Below are 24019 nucleotides of genomic sequence, written 5' to 3' on the forward strand. Positions count from 1 at the left end.
CACCGTGTCAGAGGCCGAGGCCGAGAGAGATGAGAGTGCAGGGAAGTGGGGAAGAGGGGACGGCCGCCACCAAGCTCCTCCGCTTCCCTTGGTCCACAGCGGATCCCTCTCGCTTGTCAAGAGGCGGCCAGCGGGTGAGCGGACTGCCGGAAATTCGAGAGAGGAGAAGGGAAAGGCGTGGAGCTAAGCTGGGGAAACTGAAGGGAGGTGGGTCCCGCAACCGAGACGGGGATCGTCTCCCCCTCCGCAAAGCGAACCCAAAATGGCGGCGGAGCGGCGGCGGCAGAGCGGCGGCGGCAGCTCCTCCGGAGGGAGGGAGCGAAGGGCGCCTCGTGCCCCCCCACCTCCCACTCCTCCCTCTTCGCTTTCTCCCCCTCTGCCCTCCCTCCCTCACCCGACTCCGGCGGCGGAGCGCGCACGCCCGCCCACACGCGCCAGAGTGTAGCTGGGCTCGTCGCGCGCTGCTCCCACCAACCACCGCCTTTGGTCGCCCTGCGCGCCCGCCAGCCTGCGCGCTCGCTCAAGGGCGCCTCCTCGCACCGTCCCCCGCTTCCCCTCGGCCCAGTATAACCCGCTCTGGCGCGGGCCCTCACGCGTACCTCCAGCGGCGCGAGCCCAAGCCTCCTCCTCCACCTCCTCTTCTTTCCTCCCCCCCCTTCCCCGCCCCCACTGCCACCAACAGCCGCCGCGGCCGCCGCCGCCTCCTCCCCCGCCCCCCCCACATTCCCTCCGCCCCTCGCGCGTGCATCTCCCAGAATCCCCCCCGCGGGCCTGTTCCATTCTGTTGGCTGCAGGAGCGGGGGAGAAGAGGGCTGCCGAAACGGGCAGAGCAGGCCGTTATGATTGGACCTACTCAAGTGGCGGACCGCGATCTATAACTACTTACCTTCCTGGCCGCGGCACCGCGGCGGCCCGGGTCGCTCTTCCCCTCCGCCTCCGGGCCCCGGCGAGCGGGTTGGGGGCGGCTGGCGCCCCTCCGCTGGGCGGTGGTTGGAGGCCGCGGCGGCTGCGCGTTGAGTAGTTTCCTGCTGTACGAGCCCAGCTTGCTCCTCTGCTGTGGGACGAGATCTGTGGAGCAAGCCAAGGTTCGCTGTTCACGTCGTCAGGAGAACTGGTCCTCGACTCCCGGTGAGCGAATGAACCAGCACAGGGGTTGTACCCTTGAGGGAAGGGAGCGGGCCTCCGGACTTCCAGGAGGTAGGAAGTGAGGCTAAGTAGAGCCGAGGACCCTCCTAGGGGACTTCTTTCTGGGCTCGGTGTTGTGAACTTGGAACCGAAGGGAAGACTGGAGCGGTGGTCGTCTTTCTTTCTAAACCCAGCTTAGATTTCTGGAATATCACACCACTATCTTTTTGTGCACTACTCATTCCTCATGGATGGATGATACATTTTCAGCCTGTGTTAGAGGATAAAGAAACCATGTCTTTCTAGTTCAGCTCTGAACTCGATCTTCCATGTCTTGTGTGTCCTTCAAAAAGTTTTCCTAGTTGCATATTAGATAACGTAGTTCATGTAAAGTAGAATTAGCTCCTAGGCACAGGGAAAGAGCAGTGTTATATTATTGTTCAGTGTACTGTTGATGTTGATAAGGTTTGTGGGTGTAATTGGTAGTTGTGTCTTATTCTTCCAAATCATTGATAAAACAATGCAAAACTAGGCCCATCAGATTTCTGTGGCTACTAATACTTATTTCTCAAACTCTGTACCAAGATATACTCTTAATGATTAAATTTAGGAGAACTGTGGACTGTTGAAATACACAGATAACCCCAAAGTTTATCTAATCTAGTAGTTTTTAGTTTCACCCAACGGGTAAAGGAGAATAAATCAGGAGGAATTTGCACCTTGCTGTGGTCTACAGACTGAGCCTCATTAAGAGACTGAGAATAACAAACAAGCAGCCTGCAGGCAAAGGTGGATCTCTAGTTGCTTTGAGTCTTTGCCTGATCTGCTTCTGGACTCAGGGCTTGGAAAAGCAGACCTTTGTGGGCACTGTGGTCCTTTCCAAACACACCCAGCCTCAGCAGAGGGAGCCACAAGCTGAGTAGCTCAAAGGGGGTACTCAGAGCCCATCACAAACCATCTGACACTGGCCTGCACCGGAGACCATCCAAAAAGACTGGGAGTCCTAACAGATATACCTAATACATAGAAACAAACACAGACAGCCAAAATGGGGAGACAAGCCCCAAATCAAAGAATAAGAGAATTCTCCAGAAGAAGAGAGAAATGAAATGGAGGTAAGCAATCTTATCAGATATAGACTTCAGAATAATGATTGTAAGGATGCTCAACCGTATGAGAAAAGATATGGAAACTATGAAGAAATTAAGAATGTCACAGAAATAAAAAATACATTGGAAGAAATAAACAGCAGATAAGGAGAAGCTGAAGATTGGGTCAGCGAATTGGAAGACGGTGGAAAAAAATAACTCAAGCAGAAAACCAAAAAGAAAAAAAATTCAAAAACATGACAGTATAAGGAAGCTATAGGACAGTGTGAAACAATATTTGCATCATAGGAGTACCAGAAGGTGAAGAAAGTGAGCAAGTGATAGAGAACCTGTTTGAAGAAATAATGGCAGAAAACTTCCCTAACCTGGTGAAGGAAAAAGTCACAGAAGTTCAAGAGGCACAGAGATTCCCAATATTCTAAGGTCTGCCTGTACTTCCCTATTGCTCTGCTTGTCCTCGCATCAGTCCTCAAGCTGTATATGTGGACTATATGACCTTAGCTAAGCTGCTCTTAGACTTCCCCACTGGAATAGAAGCAATTAAACATTTATCTCATGGTGCTTCCTTGCTGGGATGTTGTCTAAATGCAATATAGATAAATAGGAAAAGCTCTTCAATATAAACTTTTAAAATAAGGTTTCAGGTGTTAAAAGAAATTTTTAAAGCCCTGGCTGGGTAACTCAGTTGGTTAGAGCATCATCCTGATATGCCAAGGTTTCAGATTTGATCCCTCATCAGAACACATGCAAGAAGCAACTAATGAATGCATAAATAAGTGGAACAACAAATAGTTGTCTGTTTCTCTCTCAAATCAATAAATATGCTTTTGTTTCTTAATCCTCAGCTGAGGACACTTTTTCCATTGATTTTTAGAGAGAGTAGGAGGGAAGGGGGGAGAGAGAAAGAGGCACTGATGTGAGAGAGATATATTGATTGGTTGCTTCTCACAGTTGCCCTGACTGGGGCCGGGATTGAACCTGAAACCCAGGTATGTGCCCTTGACTGGGAATTGAACCCAAGACTCTTCAGTGTGTGGGCTGACCCTCTAACCACTGAGCCACACAGGCCTGGACAATCAATATGTGTTTGGTTTTTTTTAAAGTTTCAGAAATTTTTAAAGGTAAAACCTCCTGGAATATCACCAGGATTGACTTTACATTTGACAAGTTATGGGTAAATGCTATATAAATATAATAGTCTGTGAATAATTTCCTATTTAACGAAGGAAAACTGAAATTTTTGTTGGTGTACCAAGATTTTTAAAAATATGTTTTTATTGATTTCAGAGAGAGGATGGGAGAAGGAGAGAGAATCATTAATGATGAGAGAGATTCATTGATCAGCTGCTTCCTGCAGGCCCCCTACTGGGGATTGAGCTCCAACTGGAACATGGGAATCAAACCGTGATCTTCACGTTCATAGGTCAATGCTAAACCAGTGAGCCATGCCACCCAGTCTGGTGTACCAAGATTTTAAACTTATGCTTTATCTTCAATTTAGAAATAAGGAAACAGACACACATAGTTTAAATAACTTGCTCAAGGTTACATAACTATGAAGTAGGAGAGCCAGGTTTCGAATCCCAGCAATTAGATTGTGAAGTCCATGCTTTTAAACATTTTACTATACTTGCCACTCTCTTTCCTTATCCGTAAACTAGAGATGATGTTGCCTACATCGGAGGATCGTTGTGCCGATAAAATGAGTTCTTTCAAATAAAGTTCTTTGAACACTGCCTGACATACAGAAAGTGTTAGTAAATGTTAACTATTGCTGTCGTGGTTACTTGAGTGTTTTGGAGACCTAGATTTTTTTCTGATGTACTTTAGTAGCTGGAGGAAAGGGAACTTGGAAGCATATTGTCCTTACTCCTGCCTTTACCACCAGCCTTTTATCTCTTTTCTGTTAGTATTATAAATTGCTCTTAGCTTGGTAAAAGTTCTATTACCAGGGAGGGAAAATGTCTGGAAAACATTAGTTTATGCCCTTGTTTTACAGATAGGAGACTTGAGCTTAGAGAGAAAAAAGACTTTTACAAGCTTTAAACAATGTTATCTTTTCTTGTAGAGAATGTTTCGTGAAACGTACTCACCTGAGAAACCAAAGGGTTTCTCAAACATTCTGAAGGTAGATTTAGATTATATTGTTGGAAATGGGGACCCACTATAACACAGTTTGATGCATCAGGGTTTCCTGTGTAGAGAAAAATGCAGAATAATTCATATGGAAATATTCATACAGAATAATTACTTGTTAGCTTTATAAGAGTCACTAGGGACTTGTTGATTTAATTCTTGAAAATTTACTCTTTGCCTAGGTAATAGCAACCTGGTTCAGAATTCAAAAAGTACAAAAGACACCACTCTCCCTCTATTCTTGCCTCCAAAGGAACCCTTTTTCTCTCTCTGAAGGCAACCAATTTTTGTATATTCTAAATACTATTTACCTTTTTACAAATTGGATATATTTTCTCCTTTTTACACAAATAATAGCTTGCTGTATATATTGTCCATGCTTTTTTCCCCTTCACTTAATATATATTTGAAATTTTTCCTCATAAGCACCCAGAGAGCTTGTAGAGTTGTTTTTTCTTTTCTTTTTTTTTAATATCTTTATTAATTTCAGAGAGAGGAAGGGGGGGGGAAGAATCATCAATGATGAGAGAGAGTCATTGATCGGCTGCCTCCTGCAAGCCCCCGACTGGGGATCAAGCCCATAACCCAGGCATGTGCCCTGACTGGGAATCAAACCCTGATCGCCTGGATTCCAGGTCGACGCTCAACTGCTAAGCCACACCTGGCCGGGCTCTCTTTTTTTCTAACTGAAATTATGAAAGCAGTGAGAATAGTTTCCATGAACCAAATTTTTTCTGTGGGACTCAGGATTTAGGACAATCCCGCCCAACTGGCAGCTAGCATGGCTCAGCGGTTGAGCCAGGAGATGGCCGTTTAGTTCCCAGTCAGGGCACATGCCCAGGTTGCAGCCTCGACCCCCAGTGGGGGACGTGCAGGAGGCAGCCAATCAATGACTCTCATCATTGATGTTTCTATCTCTCTGTCTCCCTCTCCTCTCTCTGAAATCAATAAAGACATTTTTTTTTATTTTATGGAAACAAAAACAATACCATCTTCAGCACTATTGACATTTGGGTCTGGCTAATTCTGTGACGTAGGAGCCTCTCCTGTGCATTGCAGGATGTTTACCAGAATCCCTGACCTCTATTCACTAGATGCCAGTAGCAACACTCCCCCAAGTTGTGACAACTAAAAATGCTTCCAAATGAGAATCACCAATTTAGAAAAAGAATCACTGATCATCGGGAAATCATATCAGTAGAGAAAAGTCATGGCAGACTAATACATCCTTTTTGTCAGAATTCCTAGAATGGTAAATCAGATTAGTGCCATTATGTATATCATGTCTTCATTCAAGTAAGACATGTGACAGTCTCATTATAGCTTTTTGGAGAAATATGTACTGAATATTTAATTGGTATAACTGTACCCAAAAGACTACATGTTAGTTAAATAGGTTGAAATTCCCTTAACCATTGACATCTGTGCTGTGGTTCTCACTCTTGGCTGCACATTGGAATCAGTTGGGGAACTTTAAAAATTACTGATGTCAGGTCTCACTACCAAAGATTTGTGATTTAATTGGTCTGAGATATAGTCTGGGCATCAGAAGTTTTAATTATACCCAGATATTTCTAATGTGCAGCCATAATTGAGAAAGCTGCTTATCTAGGCTATGCTGCACAACTCTTCAGGTAATTGTATCGTGTTGAATCGTTATTTGAATGTGATCGCTTAAGATATGTTTTTCAAATTTGTAATTTTCACACAAAAAATTTAAAGGGTAGATAATATGTATGTGATGGATTTAGAAAAACAGATCTCCATATGTGGGATCCTGGATTGGATACTATAACAAAAAGAGGACATTACAGAAAAGTAGGGGAAATCCAAATAAGTTATATAGTTTATAGTATTGTAACAATGTTAATTTCATAATTTTGATAATTGTACTATGGTTACATAAAATGGTAACATTAAGAGAAGCTAGATGAAAGGTGTAAGGAAGTCTATACTATACTTGCAGTTCCACTAGTCTAAATTTTTTAAAGGATATTATTTTTTAAATATGTTTTTATGATTTTGAGAGAGAGAGGGAGAGAGAGAAATATTAATCGGTTGCCTCCTGCTTGCACCCAGAACCCACAACCTTTTTGATATGCGGGACAGTGCTCCAATCACTGAGCCACCTGTCCAGGGTTCAGTATTAGTTTTTGAGATTCATACATGTCATGCATGTAACTGCAACTTATTCTTTTTATTTCTGTATAGTATTCCATTGTATGATCATAATATGTTTATCCACTCTTCTACCAATGGACACTTGGACACTTTTTACAGTTTTTATCATTCATTTGCTTCAACTATGAACATTGTTATATACATATTTTCCAGTGTACATGTGTAAGTATTTTTGTAGAGTAAATACCAAGGAGTAGAATATCTGTGGGTCTTAGACCTGTACATTTTCAACTTTCCAAGATAATGCCAAATTTGTTCTGTTAAGGTATTTGTATTTACACTCTCATTGACAGTGCCTGAAAGTTCCCAGTGCTTCCTTCACAGCCCCTTTTCATTTTTCCCAATAGGGTGGTTGCGAATGGTCTCATTGTACTGGTTTTAATATATATTTCCCTGATTTGTAATGAGAATTTTCATGGGTTTGCTAGCCATCTGTATAAACTTTTCTGTGAAGTGTCTGTTTGTGTCTTCTCATTTTTTTTGTCAATTTGTAGACCTTCTTTATATATTCTGGATACTAACCCATTGTGCAAATATCTTTTCCCAGTTCTGGCTGACCTTACCACTTTTTTTTAAGAGTGCGGGGACAATGCTAAAAGGAGTGACTAGACTTGTCTCCAGGGTCCATAAGGTGAGTCCTAACTTACCTAAGTGCTTTGTACAGACTGTCTTTAGGTGGATTTCTTGTTTATATATGGATTTATTATATCCAGAATTAAATGCACTAGAATACTTCAGCTGACTTTAATTTACAAGTTCACACTCAAAAGAACAGTTACAATCCCATTTCTCTGTCCATTCACTTTCCTCCCAGCTGCCCTAAAAATCTTCAAGTAACAAGGTCTCCATAGAATCGTTCTGCTTGAGAATTTACCATGTCATAGGAGAATTAATATTTTTTTAAAAAGCTTGATTGCAGTTCGTTATGAATTTTTATTAATATTCTCTAGTTGGATTAATTATCATCTCTTAATGAAGTACTTAAAAGAAAAATATGTTGTTAATTTAGACCTTAAGTATCTGATTGTTGAATAAAATAAACCATATATGAAAAAAAAATCTGTTGCTTTACTTCATTCTTTTACTTAGCAAATAGTTTCTAGTACTGTCCATAATGGCAAGTACTCAGGATTTTAAGATGACTCATTTCACTAATGGTTACTATTTGTTGGGCATTCATTATATTCCAGGCACTGGGACTAAGTGCTTTACTTCTTTAATCTTCATAACTAACTCATGAAGTAAATTTAAATAATAACTTTGTTTCACAGATGTAGAAATTGAGGATTAGAAAGGCTAAGTAACTTACCTAAGGTAACAGGCTGTGAAGTTGTGGAGCCCAGACTAGGTACCAGGTCTGTCTGACTTCAAAGCCTGTGGCCTTACTACTGTGCTATATTGCATGTTACGGTCCATGTTCTCTAGTACCTCAAAGTCAGTAGTTGAATCATGTATAAATGGTTATTATAGTATTGTGCTGTTTCAGCACCCAGTAGGAGCACCTAATCTGGATTAGTAGGATCCAGACGAAATCCTCCGAGAGCTATATCCTAAAAGATGAGAACTGAGCCAGAAGGGCTTAGTCATTTCCATCTTATTGTTTAATTACAGATTAAATTTCCTAGAAAAGCAGCCCTTCCTCCTATAGAATTCATCTTTTTTCGAGGAGTTCATGATAAACTTATATACATAAAATAACCCATTATTATGAAATGAAAATAAAAGCAAGGATCAATAGAGAGAAGGAGTCTGGTCTCAACTGATTACATTTAAAGCTAAAATTTCTTCTTCTTTAATAGACAAGAAAGACTTAAGTCCAAAATGCAGAGATGTCTAAAGAATTTTGTGCTGCTCGTAGATCGGTTTAGAGTGACTGTCTTGGTTGGCTCATGAATACTGTTCTTAACTGCATGATGTTCATTGTGGAACTGTGTAGAGGCTATTGTACTTATTGTTGTTTTCCCTGGAAACTAGACTAGCTGGGTGATGCTATGTATAATGCTGTAATAAGTAAGGAATCCATTTTGCTAGCTCCTAATTTGCTTCAAAAAGCAGTGAACTAAAGTCATAGGATTCTTGTAGAAATAGCACCACCTTGTGGCCCTCTAATATCTTTAATTTTCCACTTCGCTACTACCTTTTTTTAGTAGAATTGAGTACACTGTCCTTTCAGTAGTAGGGCATACTATTCAGATTGCTGAACTGCAGTAACAGCCCTGAATTCTCATTGGCTTAATGCAGCAAATGATATTGTTTATGATATGTGCATGTGTTTTGTTTTGTTTTTGCTGTTGCTGTATTTCCAAAGTGGTTTACAGGCACTTGTGGGAAAGGCTTGACATAGGAATGAAGGTTCCTCTTGGGATGCCACCTCAGCATGTAGGTTGCCACCGCAGGGGGGAAAAAGAGAATTTATATCCACTCTAAGTTGACTGATTAGAAAAGACACAAATTATATTCACTTAGAGCTGATTAACTTGAACTAATCAAATAACCCCAATCTATCTGCACAGGAGGCTGGAAAATGTAGAGAATTTGGATATTTGATAAACATTGGTGTCTGCCATTCTCTGACAGACGTGGAGCAAGTCTCTTGCTTTATATTAAATCTACAGGTTCTGGTTCAGAGGCTTCTGTGTGCAGTTCATTGAGTTGAATTAGTGCAATTTGCTTTCACTCAGCTAGGTGCTTTATACACTCCGTTATATGCCTCTAAATAAAAGAGTCTTTATTCCAGGGCACAAATAGTAAGTATTTGTGGTGTGTTAGGCACTCAGAGAAGGGAAAACAAAAGAGAATAAAATCTGGCCCATTCCCTTCCAGGCATGTGCCCTAGAATGGGAGGCAAACTTTTATATAAGGTAACATGATGTAATAAAAGAAGAGAGATTTTGGAGTCAGACAGACTTGAATTTGAATTCTGGCTTCACCACCTACCAACCCTGTGACCTTAGGCAAAATTACTTAATTTGCCTGAACCTTGGTTTCCCTCTTCATAAAACAAGCATGATAACATTCTACCTATCTTGTAGGATTCTTGGCTCAGAAATGCATTTAAAACTCTGTTGCCTAGCATCTAATAGGTACTCAGTTATCAAAAGCCATGAATGCAGTTCAAGGCAGAGTAAAAATGCCATGCAAGCCCTGGCCGGTTTGGCTCAGTTGGTTGTGTGTCTTCCCATGCACTGAGGAGTTGCTGGTTCAATTTTCAGTGAGGGCACATGCCCGGGATTTGGGCTTGATCCCCAGTGGGGGACGTGCAGGGGGCAATTGATTGATGTTCCACTCTCACATTGATGTTTCTCTTCCTCCCTCTCCCCTTCTCTCTCAAAATCAATAAAACTATTTATTTTAAAAAGCACACAACTATTTGTGCTCTCCCTCTGGGGAGCACCCTCCGCCCCCTGCACCATTTCCTTTCCCCTCTCCTTCCCCCACTTTTTCCCCACAGGCATGCATCTCCTAAACCCTAAAGGACCCCATGAGACTTGCAACCTGGGGAGCAGTGGGGAGTGGCAGCTTGTTGCAGGCTAGTCCCCTGAACCTGTTCCCAAGGCCCCCTTTTCTCTGACTTCCCACAGAGCTAAGGCAGCCCAGCCTAGGCTCTCCTGTCACTCCTTCCATACTAAGCCCTTTTTGTTTTATGTCCGCAGCTTTAATAAATATTCTAAAAAAACTTAAAAAGTCATGCAAGACAAAGACAGTGCTATCAGCAGAGAGGGAAAAATAATTACTTTTCACTGGAGGTGTCTGGAAAATCTTCACAGAGGATGTGACATTTGAGATAAGCCTTAAAGGAGGAGGAAGACTTAAGTATGGAGAAGGGGGAGGCTGAAGTAGAACGAGCAGAAGGATAGAGGTATAAAAGCGAAGAACATATTTTCACATGGTCACATGGCTGGAATGTGGAGTTCATACAGGAATGAGACTGGAGAGGTCAGTTAAGTCATGGCCTTGATTACCATGCTAAGCATTTAGGGGCTTATTCTGACATCAATAGGAAACCATCCAAGCTTTTTGATTAAAAGGATGTTAAACTTATTATTTGGGAGGACAAATCTTTTGCACTATGAAAGATGAGTCGAAGATTTAGAGGTAAAAGTAACCAGTTAGAAAGCTGTTATGGAGTTTAAGGTCTTTTTTAATGGATATAACTATTATGAGGGGTGGTACAAAATAATACACATTTTCTGCACTCATGAAGCTGCTTGGTGAGACTAAATATAAATACAGGCAGCTTTCATGTTGCCTATTGATTTATCAGGCAACTTCCTTATTATAGCTGTCTCTCACATCTGCTTCTGCTTCTGCTGCTTTCATATCCTAATCTTTCCCTTGTAACTGGCATCTTTTCACTTCTAGATAAGACTGTTATCCTCAAACTCAGTTTAGGAGTTTTCCAGTTAGCATTTTGTCTGATTTGTCTCCCGAGTCATCCTCTCTCTGCACCTCCCATCCCTTCCTGATTCAGAGGTTTCCATGTGCAGTTCACTGAATTGAGCATTATATTTTCACTTAGCTAGATGTTTTACATACTCCCTCATTCTTTTATCAATAAAGATTCTTTATTCTAGGGCACAGCTTGCAAGAAAATTGTTGTGGGGAGTATAGTTGTACCTGTCCAATAGGAACATTGCACTAATCCCCTAATACCTGAAGTGACTGTGATTACTGGACAGCTGAGAATTGTACAGTACTGGCCACATTCATCACTGTGGGCAAGAGCATTAAAAGAAGTTTCCTGCTTTAGGTTAATGGCTGTACTATGTTCCTGAACAGTCCATAATGAAATTGTTTCCATTTGGGACAGAGCCCTGACATAGCAATATAAACTGGAACAGATTGAGAGCATGAATTCGACTTAGAAAATTGTAAATAACAATAAGGACCCTCATTTTACATATAACTAAAATGTATGTTAGTGGCATTTTTCCCTATTGCAGACATTAGTTAAAACCTTGTTGTTGTAACAAGCATAAAAAGCCTTATAATTCCAAAACACTAAAATGGTTTCTTTTCTAGTTGGACCCTGGACATTTTTTGGGCATGGCAACCGAGGCATCCCAAAGCCTTGCTGCTCACTTGGATAATCAGGTTTCATTTGAGAGTCCTAGAGCTGTTTCCTGCACCAGTGAGAATGACCCGGTGAGTTGCTAATGTGTATATGGATTTTTTTTCAGGGCTTATAATTTGTGTTGCTGTTATTATACATATCAAGAAAATGTACACGCAGTCAGACAATGCACCCAAAACAGCATTCTGGAACCCAGATCTTTCCCATCCCTATCTGATACTGTGGTAACATAAAACACTCAGGCAGGTCAGTCCACATTTGTTCTGATTTAATCCCTACCATTGAATTCATCTCATGCCAAGGATTTTGCTGGGCATAGAGCAGGTACATAGTAAATACTTATTAAGTCAATTCCCTAGAAGTTCATTTTAGCAGTTATTATTGATCATAATGTATGATGGGTTGACAAACTTTTCCTTAAAGGACCAGATAGTAAAATTTTAAGCGTATGAGCCAAAGTGGTCTCTGTCACACCTGTTTAGCTCTGTCATAAACAAATAGGTATGTCTGTGTTCCAATAAAACTTTATTTACAAAAACAGTGGTCAGCCATAGTTTATAGACTATTGTGTGGAAAATCCTAAAGAAATCAACTTAACTTGCTCAAGATCACAACAGAGCAGTTACAGAACCTGATTTTCCTAATAACCAATCTGGGACTATTTTGTATCTACTTAAGTGGATTTCCTAGTTTGGGAAGGGAACTAACTTGATTTGTTGAGAAGAGCCACATTTAAGGTGAGATTTGTCAGGAGAAGCTAGGATTCCAGTGGTATCCAGTGTTGTATTTTCTACTTCAAATCCCATTAGACTAGGTGTTGATTTTTCTTCCTTCCCAGCATTACTGCTGCCTCTTGGACATGAAGTTAGATGTGAGGCTGCACTCAAATATGAAGGAGACCAATAGCTTTTTTCTTTTTGTTTGTATTCCCTCTCTCTGGGTTTCCCCATCTTAACATACGCTGCTGTGCATGTGGGAGAGAACAAAATAATTTATCACCCAAAACACCATCTCAGCAGGGTGTGTTTTATTTATATCTCCTGTGTTCACCTACTTTCACAAGCACAAAGTGAAATAGAATAAGTGAATGAAGTCATCAAAGTGTCTTTCTGCTTTCCCTATGAATATAGTCTCTTTATCTGCCAATTCCTCTAGAGTTTCTATGGAAACAGCAGCATGCAGATGATCTTGTCACATGATTGGAGCATCTCTATACACAGCACAGAAGAATCCAGATGGCAAGAATTGTTGCTGCTACCTCCACATCTAGGGTTTACGTTGCTGGGCAACTGGCTTCATCATTGAGGCTAACGCCAGCTTTATATACCCACTGTGGATTTGGGGACAACTAGCAATTTTTTTATCGAAAATTAAGAAAGGAAAGATATGCTTTTCAGTTATGAGAGATGAATGTTTCCTCAGTATGGTCTGTTAGGCTCTTTCCACTTTTTCAAAGTCTTTGTCACTTCATCTGTGGCCCCCATTATACCTGTTTGCATTTTTATTTCATAGGCCAAGCATGAGGAGCAGCATGAGGGTCAGCACTACAACCTACCCCTCCAGGATATGAAGACTATATTCCCCCACGGCCTGCCGCCTCGATTTGTAATGCAGGTGCTCAAAACGGGAGGGAATTGGAGGGAGCCCCAAAACACAAGCTGTTGATAGAAAAGGGATGGGATTAAATGAGTAGCAAACTATAAAAAATGAAATTTGAATCTTAAAATAACAGGTAAATTTATCTTTTGTGAATAGTGCTATTATTGTAATCACTTTAAGACAATGTTTATCTCTGTTTAACCACTTAAAATCCTTTTTGGAGCCAGGCAAAATATTCTTAAATAAATAAACAATATTCTACTATTTTCCTTACCCAACCAATTTCTGGAAACTTTAGCATTCAAATAGTTATTACAAAATGAATTGAAGCCTGGCAGGCGCTCAGCGGTTGAGCATCGACATATGATCCAGGAGATTGAGGTTCGATTCCCAGTCAGAGCACATGCCCAGGTTGCGGGCTCGATCCCCAGCAGGGGGCGTGCAGGAGGCAGCCGATCAGTGACTCTCATCATTAATGTTTCTCTCTCTCTCTCCCCCACCTTCCTCTCTCTAAAACCAATAAAGATATATTTTTAAAAAAATAAATTTAATATTTTTCTTAGAGAAGTATCATGAAAGTAATTAATATGCTAGAGAAAAACAAAATTATAATGTATTCCTGGACCATAAAGAAATTATATTTGGATTAGATGCATCATTGTTCTTCAGTCTCACAGATTTTCAGAAAATTCTAGTTTTGTAGTCATAACTTCAACCTGAAGAGTTGCTTGGGTTGTTTGATAGCCATTAAACCCAGGGTAGAGGAGATCATTGGGGCGGAAGAAAGGGGACATCTGTAATACTTTCAACAATAAAGATAAATTTTAAAAAAAGAACTCATGATTAACTGCAAGCATATTTTATTGACATAATCAGTTCTTTTGACTAACTCCTGCTGAATTATTTTCAGTCTCAGAAATTATTCTTTTTTGGTGTTTTTTGTGAATCCTCACCCAAGGATTAGAGGGTGGAGGGGGCCAGAGGGAGACATCGACGTGAGAGAGACACATCAATCGGTTGCCTCCTACACACATCCCAACCAGGGCCAGGGATCGAACCTGCAACCCAGGTACGTGCCCTTGACCAGGAATCAAGTCCATGCCCCTTGGTGTGCGGGCCAACACTAAGCACTGAACCACACTGGCCAGGGCAGAAATTATTCCTTCTTAATAAAATATCAAACTTGACTGTGCAGATGATTTTTAGCTAAGGAGCAAAAAGATGTCATTTCTTTAGTGTGCTTTATTTCAAAAAACTAGATGTGACTCCAGTAAAGGAGCTAATGCTAGACTAAACAGCTTTGTCATCTAAACTTTTGTTAAGTTTGGAAATAGGACATAACTGGAAGGAATCCTCAGTAATGTCACTTTAAACTATTCTGGGACATTCATAGTACAATCTTCATCTTCGGGTTGTGAGGACCTAACTTTAACCATTTCAACTTAGTTTCAGGATGGTGTAAACCCCTAGTGCTTTGGAGGGAATTACTCATTCTTTTCATAATCTCCATTTATGTGAAGGTCAACACCCTCACCATTGTTTGTGTATTTTAGTACTGTCATATTGCCTAAAAGGGCATTTTTGTTTTAATATCTGTATCAAGTTTTTTAAGGTTTCACTTTTCATTAAGTTTGCACTTACCCGTCAAGTCCTTCTCTGTAATCTAATTGTTTGCTTAGGATTTCTTTTAAAAAATACCAACACTATTTTAATCTTATCTAATATACTTGCAAATAGTATTTGTTAGATAGTTTTCTTATCAATAGACATTCTTAAATGCTTTATTTGCAAATGACTTTCACATATCGATGCTTCCCAAATTTTTCCACCAAAATAATCCTGATAGCAAAAAGGAAATGAACTTGACATGTCAGTTTTCTGGTTTGTCTGTATATTGGTGGTGCCAGGTATGGCCTCAAAGCTGTGGGGCAGCTGGTTGGTCACACCTGCTCCTGAGGTGCTATGTGTATAGTTCTAGAGAAATGTCTAGATGGTCATAGTAATAAGAATTAGCTAAAAATCAATTTAAAGGAATTAACTTTTATTCAGTGCTTACCATATGTCAGGTACTTTCTTATATGCTTTTAATATTTACATCAACCCTAAATGGTATAGTTATGAGATATCTGTATTATTTGTAGATTTCACTTAACTGATGCATTATCTGTGCTTCATTAATAGATATAATCAAATGCTGACTCATGTTATTTGGTGTAAGATAATGTGTTTCAGTTTTTAGCTAAATTATATGGATATATTTTCAAATTCAGAACTAACCCAACTTCTCCTAAGTGCAAAAATGAAAAATAGGCAATTCGTTGCTATATTAGGCTCAGTGTGTATACTAAGAACTGGCTAGAAGTTCCACACCCACTCCCTCCTTTCTCTTTCCCTGTTTTGTTAGATGAAGACATTCAATGAAGCTTGCCTAATGGTAAGGAAACCAGCCCTAGAGCTCCTGCATTACCTGAAAAACACCAATTTTGCTCATCCAGCTGTACGATACGTTCTCTATATCCTTTCCTGCCTGCGTGGGCTGTTTTGAGCCAGCGCTTTCCTCCCTCAAATGTAAGAAAAGAAGAAATGCAAGAGTAGTCTGCCAGCAGTAGAAGTGTTCCTTCTGGTAATGTTTTCTTTAACAGCAGGTGCTTTAGATGGGGAGAAGGGAACAGGAAAAACACTCAGTCTTTGCCATATTATTCATTTCTGTGCAAAACAGGACTGGCTGATACTGCATATTCCAGACGGTAAGAACTTCCTGTCTTCACTATGCTGGGATGTGTTATCCTGTTACCCTGGTAGCATTGTGGCTTTCATTTTCTGCCAGGGCGCTCTGATGGCTACAGGAGAGGCCTTTGCTCCAGATGCAGAGAGGTCTGAACTAGTTAATCATAATTTCTCCATATCACTGACAAGCGGGTTGCAAGGTGAAGTAAATGCAATGAGAAGAAATTCAGCTTCCTGGCCAGTGTGGCTCAGTGGTTGGGCCTTGACCCATGCACCAGGAGGTCACATGCCCAGGTTCCTGGCTCGATCCCCAGCAGGGAGCCTGCAGGAGGCAACTGATCCAAGTTGATGTTTCTGTCTCATTGATATTTCTATCTCTCCCTCTCCCTTTTCTCTCTCTAAAATCATCAAGAACATATTTTTAAAAAGAAGAAATTCAGCTAAAACCTTTGTGAAGCTTTTTAAAAATGAAGTATTTTGGCCCAGCAGTCCTCATTTTGATATGTAATGCCCAAGAGCATAAACTCTCACCTTAGAGGGCATCATAGGCATTACTGCCATCAGTCAACAATTTTGAGTATCTAGAGAGACTTTGACATGGTACTGGCTATCAGCTTTCTAGAGTTTAAAAACTTAAACTCTCATACTTTGTACATATCCTTCCTTGCTGTATGCGTACATCCACATTTTATGACTATCTTTAGAAACTACCAGGAAGCTGAGGTGACCATGAATTCACTTGGTATGCCTTGTGTGTTGAGTGTAGTAATAATGTTTAATCTAAGATGGACCAGACAAAAATAAACCTTGGAAACAAGAAGGCTTTAAGAAATATATAGGAATGTAAAGTCATTTCCCATAACTTAAAGAATCAGAGTATTTTGAGTTGAATACAGTCAGTTCCTGCCTAGTTTTTCTGTGCCTTTTTTTTTTTTTTAAGCTCATCTTTGGGTGAAAAACTGCCGGGATCTTCTGCCCTCCACCTACAACAAACAGCGCTTTGATCAACCTTTAGAGGCTTCAATCTGGCTGAAGAATTTCAAAACTACAAATGAGCGTTTCTTGAGTCAGGTAACTAGATTCCCAGAAGTTTGGTGCTGGATATTCTTTAAATAGGTTTTATCTTCTTTGTGCCCCAACTACCAGTAGACTGTGGAGAACTTATATTGTGGTTCAGATAACTATACCATTTTCTATTTGTTGCATATACAGTATTTTACTCACCGTGAGCTCACCATCTGAAACTCATTTATCCATGTGAAATAGAGGCAGCAGTAGGCTGTTCTCACCTTGTGGGTAGCAAATGGAAGTGCAGATTAATTCATTGACTTTTCCAAGGTCACAGCCTTAAATCCTCTAAAGCATATTTTCAACTACATAATTTTCTCCAGATAAGATCACTTTTGGAACCAGAAATGTATTAGTAAAATTACTCTTTACTCTAGTAATTTTTGAATATGATCTCTAGGCCAGGGGTTTTCAACTCTAGATATTTAGAATCATCTAGGAGCTTATTAAAAATGTAGGTGCCAATGCCTTATCCTGGACCTTTTTAGTTAGAATCATGTGTGTGTGTGTGTTTAAGCTCCAGGCAGAAATTGGCCAGATAGCATTCACTTTCATACTGAGATCTCTTATAGGGCTTGAAAAATAGATTTAAACTGATTCCTAACAATGCAACTTTTTGTTTTGTTTTAGATAAAAATTCAAGAGAAGTATATCTGGAATAAGCGAGAAAGCTCTGAGAAAGGCAGTTCTCTGGGAGAAGTAGTTGAACAGGTATAAAAAAATGACACTGTGTATTGTGCCATAACTAGAGAAGGCCTCTTACAGATATGACTGTAAGCCACTGTCTCCCTTTTGCTACAGGGTATAACACGGGTGAGGAATGCCACAGATGCGGTTGGCATTGTGCTCAAAGAGCTAAAGAGGCAAAGTTCTTTGGGTATTTTTCACCTCCTGGTGGCAGTGGATGGAGTCAATGCTCTCTGGGGAAGGACCACGCTGAAAAGAGAAGATAAAAGCCCAGTAGGATAACAGTTTTCTATTCTGGTTTCTCTGATTTCTGGTGCCATATTATATATAGGCTGGGGCATAGTAGACGTGAGATGTATTTTCTTGCCCTAGGAGTATTTGAATTAAGATGTATAGTGAAAATAGCTTCAAAAGGAGGTGATACATCCTGGCCGGTGTGGCTCAGTGGGTTAGAGTGCCGCCTTGTACACTGAAAGGTGGCAGGTTCGATTCCCAGTCAGGCACATACCCAGGTTTGGGATTTGATCCCCAGTTGGGGCGCGTATGAGAGACAACAGATTGATGTGTCTCTCTTTCTCCTCCCTCCCCCCCCACCCTCCTCTCTTTAAAACTCAATTTTTAAAAAAAGGTGATACCAAGTTCCACTATCCATTGAAAACTAAGGGAGAGTATTTTGAAAAGAGCAGGGCAGCAGAAGCTACGTTTTCTTTCTTTGTTGATTTTTTCTATTCTCTTCAAAATGTGGCTGTGTGGTCTAAAAAGATAAGATCAGAAGCATCAAGGAAGGGGGTGTTCTGGGGCGGTGGCTGTCTTCTCCCTTGGGGACTGTTTTTAACCTCCAGAAGCAGGGTAGGTTTAGGGCCAGCAGCTATGAAGCTTAATCTCAGAGGCTATACCTTCAGGTACTATGGTTACATAGTAGTTGAGGATTTTTTAGTTGTTGTCAATTCGTTTGTCTCAGGGAAGCATCCAGGCAAAGCAAGTAATGGCCTCTTCTTTCTGCTCCCATTCCCTTTCTCCCGGTCACACATTGGCCAATGTGCAGATTGCCCCAGAGGAGCTAGCACTTATCTACAACCTGAGGAAAATGGTGAAAAATGATTGGGTGAGTGCATATGATACCTAATACATTTCAGAAAGAAATGTATTTTCATTTTAAAGATCTTCGACTACTTCATTGCTAGTACTTTCCAGTCTCTAATTTTATGGACAGCAAGTTCTTATATCTTAATAATTCCCATAGCTGTACCAAGTTTAAAATCTATGCCTTTGGTTTCTAATCTTTCCACTTACCTTGAGTAAACTTATTCAAAACCATTTTATTTAAATATTGGTGTAATTACTTTGCTTGCAATTATTCAAAATGTTTTTTATATCTTCTATCTTTTTCAGCTTTTTCTAATTGGCTTTTTCTCCTTTCTTTCAGAATGGAGGCGCCATTGTGTTGACTTTGAGCCAGACTGGGTCTCTTTTTAAGCCCCGGAAAGCCTATCTGCCCCAGGAACTGCTGGGAAAGGTCAAATCATTGGAAAATTTGTTTCCCTTAGATAGTCATTCTATCTAAAGACATCTTTTTTTTTTCTTTTTTTTTAAACATAATTTCAGACTTGGAGAAAAGTTCTATTCTTGACTGACTTCACCCAGATTCTTGAAATGTTAACGCTTTACCATATTTGCTGTCTTCTCTCTCTCCATTCAGTGTTTTCTGAATATGTGACAGAAACCTGAGGATGCGTCTTTATCTCACAATCATTTGTACTTCCTGAAATCAAAACTATCCTAACATATAACCAAAGTACAATTATCAAAATCACGAAGTTGATATCGATATAATGCCGTTACCTAATCTATAGAACTTATTCTGATTTTGCCAGTTATCCCAATATTCTTTACAGAAAAAAGAAAGTCCTGAACCATGTATTGCATTTAGTGTCTTTAGTCTCCTTAATCTGGAACAGTTCCTCAGTCTTTGTATTTTATAATCTTAACATTTATATTTTTATTTTTGAAGAATACGTGCCAGTTATCTTACGGGTTATTTCATGAGGTTGTCTGATGTTTTCTCCTGATTATATGTGATATTAGAAGGGATGTTTGTTTTTAGTGCATAGTATTAGGAGGCACATGAAACCTATTTCTCCCACTACTGGCAGTGTTAACTTTGAACACTTAGTTAAGGTGGTATCCATCTGGTTTCTCCTCAGTAAAGATACTATTTTACTTTTATAATGAATAAGTACCTTGTGGGTATATACTTTGAGACTAGGTAAATATCCTGTTACTCCTCAAATTTCTCCTTACTAGTATCCATTGGTGATTCTTCCTAAATCAGTTATGATAATTGCAAAATAGATATCTTCTAGTTCCATCGTTTCCTCTAGAGGTATCAGTCGGCTTTCTATTATACGCAAGAACTTTCCTTTCTCCCTTATGTATTGGTTTCAGTGCAGACATGCGGATTCTTAATCTTTACTATCATCATCTATTTCGGTGCTTAAATTATCACAGATTTGGCCAGGAGGTACCCCTTGAAGCTGGCTTCTATATCCTTTTAACATGTACCCATCATTCTTTCTCTACTACTTTACTTTTTGGCACAAAAATATGTTTCAAGCTCATCTTGTACTATTCATGCCCTAGTCCTAAAGCCAGCCATTTCTCCAAGGAGCCTTGATTTGTTTTAGAGGAGAATGGTATTTAGAAACCGAGAGTGCTGGGCGTACTTATTGCTACTGGGGTGTCACTTCTAAGCCCTCCAGCAGAGTTGGTAAATAGATACATGTAATATTTGGGTGTATATGTACTGTGTGTATATATGCGTTTATATGTACACATCCACACATATCTATATCTGTTCCTTTGTGTTAAAAAAAAAAACATGAGTTCAAACCAAAAAAAAGAAAATTTTTAAAAAAGGAAAAAAAGGCAAGAAAAACGAAAACACCAAAAAGAATCCACAAAAAATACATAAACAAACATATAAACTTTGAGTTCATACTGACAGTTCCAGTTCCAGGCAAGTATCACAGCATTCACAGTATCCTTTCCCCTTTCCATATTTATAAGCCTCATCTCCAACAATAAGAATCTGCTGTTACTATCCACAGTATATTTAATTATTAGCTCAGTCTTAGACTCTAGTAAAATAGTTTCAGAAGTTCTAAATAGAAGCTATGACATAGAGAATGCAGTATTTATGTAATTTTTGTCTTTAGCCTCAGGATCTTTAGTCCCAATACTCTGTTCAGAAGTTAACTTTGTATACACCTAAAATAAAATTTTAAAAAAGTTAACTTGAATTAGTTTCCCTTATCCCTGTAGTGTTACGTTTGAAATGTGAGACACAGTAGTCCCCCCTTATATGCGGTTCTGCTTTCCGCAATTTCAGTCACCCATGGCTAATTGTGGTCTGAAAATATTAAGTAAAAAATTCCAGAAATAAATAACTCATAAGTTTTCAGTTGCACACCATTCTGAGTATCGTGATAAAAGCTCACACTCCACTCCGCCTAGGTCATGAGTCGTCCCTTTGTCTAGAATATCCATGCTGTCTGTCCATTAGTCACTCAGCAGTCACGGTTACTAGCGGCTGTCGCAGTATGCAGTGCTTATATTCAAGTGTTTTACTTAATAATGGCCCCAAAACACAAGCGTAGTGATGCTGGCAATTCAGATATGCGAAAGAAATGTAAAGTGCTTCCTTTAAGAGAAAAGGTAAGTATGTATAGGAGAAGACATAGTATACGTAGGGTTCAGTAATCCCCGGTTGCAGGGGCCCTCTGGGGGTCTTAGAGTGTCGCCCCCATGGATAAAGGGGACTACTGCAGTTTGTTTCAGTGTGTGTTCCACTTAGGGTCTTTCCACATCCACATCCTTGTTAGCTTTATTTTCTGTTTTGAATATATGAACCGTCAAAACAGTTGTCAACTGTTGAAGTCAGAACTGTAAGAAATGAATGTGTGTTTATGTGCATATACACTCAAACAAGTGACATCTTCCCTCCTTTTTTAAATCCAATACTTGTAGCCCTGGAGAGTGACAGTAGCCGGCTATGTGTAGAGCCCCGAATAAGGCAGGATAGCCAGAGGGTGAGGAGTGAGTGGAACAGAAGAAAGCAAAGACCTTGCCCTCAAAGTGTTCGAATAAAATGGATTTCTCTGTGGATTTGTCACTTAGCAATTACTGTATCTTTATCCTATCTCTTCTCTAGGAAGGATTTGATGCCCTGGATCCCTTTATTCCTATCCTGGTTTCCAACTATAACCCAAAAGAATTTGAAAGTTGCATTCAGTATTATTTGGAAAACAGTTGGCTTCAACATGAGAAAGGTCAGTTTAATGTTTTCCTATAAGGGTTTTATGCTTTCAGGGAGACTCCCACTATCAGCCTTGATCTCTTCTTCCCTCAGCAGCAGGCTGTAATTTGTATTTTATGTTTTTTCCTTTTATCTTATTTTCTTTCTGGCTGATCAGATGATACAGAAAGGTGTGGGGGGGGGTATAAGGTTTAATTTACAAAAGACGTTATATCTCTCCCTAAATTGTCCTAGTGGTCTAAATAAGATGTTCATGCTAAGAGAGGAGGCCACCACGTCCAGTCACTTGGTTTGGGTTGCTGCCACACACTCATTGTTACATTTTTTCTTTCTTGTTTCTGTTTTTTTAATCTTTTTTGTTCATCGTTGCATTTATTCATCATTCAACAAACTTCGATTGACTCGTATGCTAGGACGCCCACAGAATAGTTGACAGTGTGTGAGAGGCCACCCCCGCAGCAAGCAACCCCTTGCTGTACCTGTCGCAGTCTTTGTGCATGAAAGCATCCAGCTGTTCCTTTTACTCCTGCCCGCAGCTGGGGGCGGGGTGTGCAGGGGAAGGTAAAGGCTGTTCTGTCACTGGGAAATAGAGAATTAGCTGTGATTGGAATGGAGCATAAAGGAAGAAAGGAAAGAGGATAAAGCAGCTGCGGCATGATGGGTTGGGAAGCACAATGGAGATTTCTGAGGGGTCGGGAGATCTGACAGAGTCCTAAAGTCCAGAAGATACTCTTGGAACAGAGGAAGAGAGAGATGCTGGATTAGAAGAACAAAGACAGAAAGGGAAATTATGCATAGAAAATACAATTATTAGGATAAAGGATCTAGAAGTGAGGTCTCTTGGGAGTGCTAATGACATAAGAATATAATCTAGATAATGTAGCCTCTTAACTACAGAATTTTCTGGGTGTAACATAAATGCTGCAGAAGAAAACTGCCAATTATCTGTGTTTGACTCCATTTTAGCTCATACAGAAGAAGGGAAGAAGGAGCTCCTGTTCCTAAGTAATGCAAACCCTGGGCAGCTGGAGCGGCTCTGTGCCTATCTCTAAGCCACAGCACACGGGAAGACAGTGGACACTAACAGACCCAATCAGATGGGGATTCCCACAGTACACACGAAGAGCTCATGAACTGGACAGGACTGCAGTCAGATCCCACCCTTCATTGAAATGGCTTCCTTGTAAAGTGACTATAATGGCAATCAGACATCCTCTTGTTCCTGAAACTAATATCAGTTTATTACATGTGGTTTTCACATTTTAATTAATCATGCATCTTTTCCTTAAAAATTAAATTCTTTCTTAAAGTGTTGTGTTAAATATTTAAGATGGGAAAAGTCTTCAGATGGGCCAAATTGAATTCTCTGGCATTCTGCTTGTTGGGTGTCTAAAGAGGCTAAATTCCACAGAAATTTCCAGTAGCAGTTTTCCAGACTTTATTCAGTTCAGGAGATTGAGATTCACAGCTTCTCCCTTGCAGACACTTACCACTTTCTTCTTATTTATACTTTTATCAGTGGTCCCTGAGAACCTTACTGAAACTCCACCTAACCTGGCAGCTTTGTACGGTACAGCCCCTTTGTACAGGTTCCCGAAAGAATTAACCTCAATAAGGGTGTTAAAAACTCCAGTCAGTCTTTCTTCCTTCTACCCTTCAAGGGTTCATACCTTCGTGGTCTGAAGGCTTTCCCGGCCACCTCTGGTTTCCTCCCAGTGTTCCCTCACAGGCATTTCCCCTGATGAACACTTGCATGCAGCATCCCATTTTGATGTTTGCTTCTGTTATAAGCTGTCTTCAAGAGACAAATCTAAATTTGAAAGTAAAAAGTGAAAAATTATATACCTTACAAACACTAACCAAAAGAAAGCTGGTTCATTTACATGGCTATCAAACAAAGTAGACATTAAGGTAAATAGTATTATTAAAAAGTTAATTTATAATGGTAGAAGGTTCAATTCACCAGTAAGATAACACAACTGTAAAGTAGTATACACT

At 40.1% G+C, this 24019-nt stretch overlaps 2 protein-coding genes across 9 annotated transcripts in view; one reads left to right on the forward strand and one right to left on the reverse strand.

Moving 5' to 3' along the window:
- ASH1L (ASH1 like histone lysine methyltransferase) overlaps positions 1–656 on the reverse strand; it is a 108170-nt gene extending 107514 nt beyond the window's left edge. For 3 of the 6 annotated variants that reach the window (XM_016221377.2, XM_016221374.2, XM_016221376.2), the window contains exon 1: positions 4–228. The gene's annotated coding sequence lies outside the window, so the exon portion shown is untranslated. Of the gene's footprint in view, positions 1–3; positions 231–599 lie in introns of those variants that run through there. The other 3 variants (XM_016221375.2, XM_087828264.1, XM_016221379.2) reach the window with 3 other exon arrangements.
- On the forward strand, positions 91–23330 carry DAP3 (death associated protein 3). Of its 3 annotated transcripts, none has more exons than XM_016221390.2 (14): positions 91–134; positions 795–1128; positions 7129–7182; positions 11574–11696; positions 13138–13239; positions 15629–15737; positions 15879–15971; positions 16892–17022; positions 17650–17730; positions 17821–17979; positions 18752–18811; positions 19133–19222; positions 21917–22034; positions 22988–23330. In XM_016221390.2, exons 3-14 carry the CDS (start codon positions 7141–7143, stop codon positions 23071–23073), a joined length of 1194 nt encoding a protein of 397 aa, XP_016076876.2. In that variant the 5' UTR covers positions 91–134; positions 795–1128; positions 7129–7140; the 3' UTR covers positions 23074–23330. The 3 variants fall into 3 exon arrangements, with proteins under 3 accessions (XP_016076876.2, XP_016076875.2, XP_087684395.1); XM_016221389.2 differs by having other exon boundaries at positions 94–134; positions 7099–7182; XM_087828269.1 differs by lacking the exon at positions 7129–7182 and having other exon boundaries at positions 94–134.
- Positions 23331–24019: the final 689 nt, after the last annotated feature.

Source organism: Miniopterus natalensis, chromosome 19 (genome assembly GCF_054644295.1).
Source record: "Miniopterus natalensis isolate mMinNat1 chromosome 19, mMinNat1.hap1, whole genome shotgun sequence".
NCBI lineage: Eukaryota > Metazoa > Chordata > Mammalia > Chiroptera > Miniopteridae > Miniopterus > Miniopterus natalensis.

Bases quoted from the DNA above. Each gene is read 5' to 3' on its own strand.
- DAP3 (XM_016221390.2), top strand. From the start codon at position 7,141: ATGCTAAAAGGAGTGACTAGACTTGTCTCCAGGGTCCATAAG. The intron at 17,731-17,820 runs GTATAAAAAAAT...CTTTTGCTACAG, and splicing joins TGGGAGAAGTAGTTGAACAG to GGTATAACACGGGTGAGGAA. The intron at 22,035-22,987 runs GTCAGTTTAATG...ACTCCATTTTAG, and splicing joins TTGGCTTCAACATGAGAAAG to CTCATACAGAAGAAGGGAAG.